This window comes from Clupea harengus, chromosome 1, assembly GCF_900700415.2.
Source record: "Clupea harengus chromosome 1, Ch_v2.0.2, whole genome shotgun sequence".
Lineage (NCBI taxonomy): Eukaryota > Metazoa > Chordata > Actinopteri > Clupeiformes > Clupeidae > Clupea > Clupea harengus.
The window spans coordinates 12,055,548-12,060,547 of NC_045152.1; the positions used below are offsets into that span (position 1 = coordinate 12,055,548).

General features: G+C 42.7%; 1 protein-coding gene across 1 annotated transcript in view; it reads left to right on the top strand.

Moving 5' to 3' along the window:
* Nucleotides 1–5,000, top strand: part of grid1b (glutamate receptor, ionotropic, delta 1b) — a 195,373-nt gene that overhangs the window by 137,866 nt on the left and 52,507 nt on the right. Inside the window, exon 4 of the mRNA XM_012837730.3 lies at nucleotides 2,564–2,737. Within this exon, the coding sequence (XP_012693184.2) occupies nucleotides 2,564–2,737 (174 nt within the window). The remainder of the gene's footprint in view (nucleotides 1–2,563; nucleotides 2,738–5,000) is intronic.

A 5,000-nucleotide genomic window follows, 5' to 3' on the forward strand; every position in this document is an offset into this window, starting at 1 on the left:
AGTGGCAGACAGAGATGAGTGATCCTCTGAACGGGCTCCTCAGATCCCCACCAGAGCCAGGAGCCAAGAGAGGCATCTCCCACATCTAGCTGCCATCAGCCTTTAAAGCTTACTCTCTTTACACGTTTACACAAGCGCTTGCCACTGATGGTTTGTGTTGTGTTCCTTCTTTTTTTATCATTTATATATATATATATATATATATATATATATATTTTTTTTTTTTGCATTTTAGCACAGCTCTCAGAGGCTGTGAAGGCAGGGTTTGTAGAAAACAGCCTCACCTCCTAGGCACAATCCCCTGACTCAGAATATCAGCAAGTACAGAAAGAGCGAAGGGAGGGGATTAAAAAAGAAAGAAGAAAGAAAGAAAGAAAGTGAAATAGTCTGTAAACTCCGTGCTCTCGCACACACAGACGTAGAGAGTGGCTGTGTGTGTGTGTGTGAGTGAGCCCACCTATGGGAGTGTGTGTGTGTGTGTGTGTGTGTGTGTGTGTGTGTGTGTGTGTGTGTGTGTGTGTGTGTGTGTGTGTGTGTGTGTGTGTGTGGGAGTGAGTCCACCTATGGGAGATTTGGGCCCCTTGTTGTCTCTCAGTGCATCGGGCGAGATGACTGCTGTCTCCACGGTAACGAAGGTGCCTGGGGGCTCATTTAAACTGAGGCAGCAGGAGGCAGCCCTGGAGCTGGGGGGGGGCTGGGAGAGGGGGGGTCCCCAACTCATCTGTGCACAACAACACAACACACACTTTACGAGCAAACTTTTTGGAAAGCGATCAGCGGAGTTAGAGAGGGCCGCTGAGGTGGCCTTCTTTATTCTCAATCTACTTCTTCTTCTTCTTCTGTTTTTTTTTCTTTTCAAATCATTATCCCATTCAGAGAGGATCCTAATAGCCTTAATTGTCTTTGCCTGTCATATCTCCCTGATGACCCACTTTGCTCTCACAATACGTGCCTTTTCTCCGAGGAGCCGATAGCCTTTCAATGAGGAGAGACAAATCACTTGCATATTGATTGCGTCTGTTTTATATTGTAAAGCCGCTTTCAGCTTCTTAAAGCAGCCTTCTCCCATGGAGCATACTGCCCACCGATCTCCTACAGTACTTCTAGTTCACTTTAAACAAACTAAAGAGGACACTTTCTATTAGAGGGCCTGTACATCAAGCACAGTGAGACTCAGATATTATTAGTGTCTAAGTGTAAGGTTACGTGCGTAACCTTACCCTCAAAGCTACTTTTTTGTGTTACTGTGCAGTTACTCTATGTCGTTTAGTATATCAAACTGTTTTTAAATTGTGTAGTTACTGTGTAACAACAGCCATGCGTTATAGAATTGTACACATTGTTGGGGTTAGAATAGAATTGTCTTCGCATCTGTTGGGTTACCATGACAGCGACGCGATACGCTTCCACCGCTTTGAGTGGGCGTGTTGTAGCGTGTGGAAATAGCATTTTCCAACTGTCAGAGACGACACCAAACAATCTGATTGGCCGCTGCCGGGAAAAATCGCTCCTCATTTGCATAGGATTCAACATTTTCCAACTTTTATCGGTCGCGTCGCCCAAAACGGTGGTCTACGTCACAATGGATTGGCTGGGTTTAGGGTTTAGATCTCGGAGTCTAGGAGACTGGTATTAATTGGAGTGGTATTAATGGACTATCCATCTCAATCGATTCATCTCACCAAGAGTGTCAATGAATTCAGAAAAGAGGGCAGATTTCATGTTCATAAACTTTAACAAAGGAGCAATCTTCACATTAGTGTGTCACTTCTCATTACGTACATTTTCTTCAGTGTCAGTGAACATGAACACAATATGGCACATTACAACGGAAGAGGAAATTAGCCGCGTAGAGATAGATGGAGATGAAGAGAAGCTGAATCTCCATGGTTACTTAGGGTTCACTTAAAGAGCAGTTAGCATTTTATGACTGAATTGGTTTTCTTTTGCGTTCTGTTTGTCTTGGAAAAGTACAGTCGCAACTCCATAGCAACAAAATAAAATGAATTCTTTCAGTGTGAGTAATTGCATGGAAAGCCATATCAAATAACTTAACTTAGTCCTGAAGGGCCTGAATTAGCTGTGAAATGTGTGTGTGGTGGGCTCGATATAAACCTCTTGTTTGTTTTTTAATTGAAAAAGATCCTTCCTCTTGGGTCTAAAGGAAGTTGTCACGCTCCTCTTGGGTCTAGAGGAAGTTGTCACGCTCCTCTTGACATATCTGACACCTGAGAGAGAAACATGCTCGTGCCCCATGTTTACCTGATTTGAATTCAGTTATTTATTTACATTGGACATATTGACCTTTGGATGTTTGATGAACTGAAATAAAAAAGCTTACTTCTCTCTCTCCCTCTCCCTCTCCCTCTCTCTCTCTCTCTCTCTCTCTCTCTCTCTCTATCGCTCTCTCTGTGCAGTCAGTGCTCCGCTTATATGAACTGTAACTCAATGAAATCTTTGAGTGTTCTGATCTTTGAGTTGTCTGTCTCCATTTTATGATTTCGGCCCACTCGTCATAACCGAAGTGTGTGATTGACAAAGCCTTCATCCCATGCCTCTGCAGGAGATCAGCGATGCGGAGATTATGGAGCTTACCCACAGTTCCCTGGGGCGCATGACCGTGATTCGCCAGGTGTTCCCCCAGTGGAGAGACAGTAATGCCAACTGCATGTGGAACAACCATCGCATCTCCTCCCGCCTCTGTGAACCCCAGGAGGGCTACGTCCAGTCACTGGAGGTGAGTAAAGATGGAGGCCCCAAGAGGGCTATGTCCGTCTGACTATGACAAGAAGCTGCGCTACCTTAGGAATAAGCCGTCTGAACCTTAGGACTAAGCCGTCTGACTATGACAAAGTAAGCATTGGCACTTTTTTGAGCCCTTCGTCATAAGTTCAGGTTTATGGGCAATGATCGACACAAGATTGATTGGTGGAGCTTCGCTGTGGACACACTGCTTTCCAACCACTGTTTCCAGCACTGTGGGCCTCTGTTTGGCTGTGACAGTTTGACAGTGTGTAGCCTACACTATCATTTGCTACAGTTCAGCCAAAAATAACCCTGCCATAGTCTCCTCTTATACCATTGTGGTATTTATTTGATGACAGGTTTGATATCCATAGACAAAATAAAGCTTCTTCAGCTGAATCTAGCCCTGAAGCCCCATCAATGTGGGTATCAGCTGAACACTACTTTCAAGGCAAATCCCACTTCATCAATTTGATTTTGTTTTTATTAAAGTAAGTTAAACAAAAATGACATTGATGACTAATATAGCCATACACAGCTTCTATATATCACAGCGTAGTAATGTGGCAAAGAAATTGGTGGAAAATAAACTAGTGGGTCATACAAGGTGTGATCTCTTTCCAGAGAAGCCAAGCTATTTCAAGTCCTTAACAAGAGGAAGGATTACTGAATCCAAGAGGTCAGGACCCTACCTGCATGCCACTGTATCACTGATGTGAGAAACATAATAGGTCACGAGGTCAAAGGAAGTATGGTGTCGTACCGTATCGTGTTTAGATTGCATCGGTTTGGGGCTAAATATTTCTTCTAAGTAATTGAAAATAAACGGTTCTATAAATACCCAACAACTGCAGAGGAGCAAACAGACAGACTGAAGAAACAGCTTCTCTGCTGCAGCGCCCCCATATGGAGTGGAGTGTGTCTGAAATACCCAAATGAAAAAGGTCACTACAGGACACTACAGCAGTGGTGTCATATCATGGTTAAATTTATGGGCCTCAGGGTCATTTTCCACTGATGACATTATTACTGTCTATGACTTCATGTCCTCATTTCAGCTCTGCTTTGATCACACTGCTGCTCCGTTTGAGGTAGACTGGCAGCTACAGTAAATGTTTCTGCTAAAGTCTAAGTGCAATGTAAATGTTCTTGAACTGCAAACCAAGAAAAAGCCCAAAGGCTAAAGAAATAGCTTCTCTGATTCAGTGCTCCTCACCATAGGCCGTTTGATAAAGCCTGGAATGCACTCCAATCTCCAGCATCATCTGCATCATAGAGAAATGATGAAGGCTTGGAGAGTCAGGGGGCATTCACAGTGCAAGCATCTGGCTGATGGTGTAACTAACTAAAGTGTAGTTTTAAAAACTAAAGGGATTCGATTGATTTTTTTCTTCTATTTCTGTCTTCTTTCGAGCCAGTGGTGAAGAGTCAAAAGTCTTATAAAATAGGATAGCTAACTCTGACGCCCCGAATTCTCTCCTAAAGTATTTCTTGTTTGTTATTTATTGTTCTGCTTTATTATGTGCTTTTGTGAAAAACAAGTCATAAAGACCTGAACAATAAAATGAGGAATATAATGAGTGTGGCATAGATATCCCAGATTCAATCAGTTCACATGACACCCCCGAGAGCATTCAAAATGGCATGCTTTAAATTCCCACATCTTAAATAGACACATACAGTATTGTACATCTGAGCACGAGAGACACAGGAAATGAGATTGTATAGCTGTCACGTCAACAGGCTTCGATAAAACTGCACCTGATTCCTAACATTTATGTCCAGTCATGCTGTCCTTGGCAGACTCACTGTTCATTAAGTCCCTCAAAGCCCAAGAAACCTTCCGCAGACTCAGGGTCATTCACCTGACATTAGAAACGGGTGCTGAGGCTTTATTTATATCTGATCAGAAATGCCTATTAGTCTTCACTTGAGAGGAAACGTTCATTTCTATTTTGACAGCTCATCTTGAAACTGGGTCAGTATTCAATTCTTAGGGTTTTTTCCCTCATTAAGTAGTACTCAAAGACATCTATTCCTTTTTCAATGCCATCTAAGCATGTATAGAAATAACAACACCTAAAAGAATTACTCTGACTACACAATTCTACACAAATGTACTGCTTGTTTCGTGGTGTTTTATAAGGACATTTTTATGCTAGAGTGAGCCAGTCTTTAGGGTAAAATAGGAGATGAAAAGCTGTGACCTCATCCACATTTCCCCAGACTCCCTAAGGCCAAAACAAGTAGAGTCG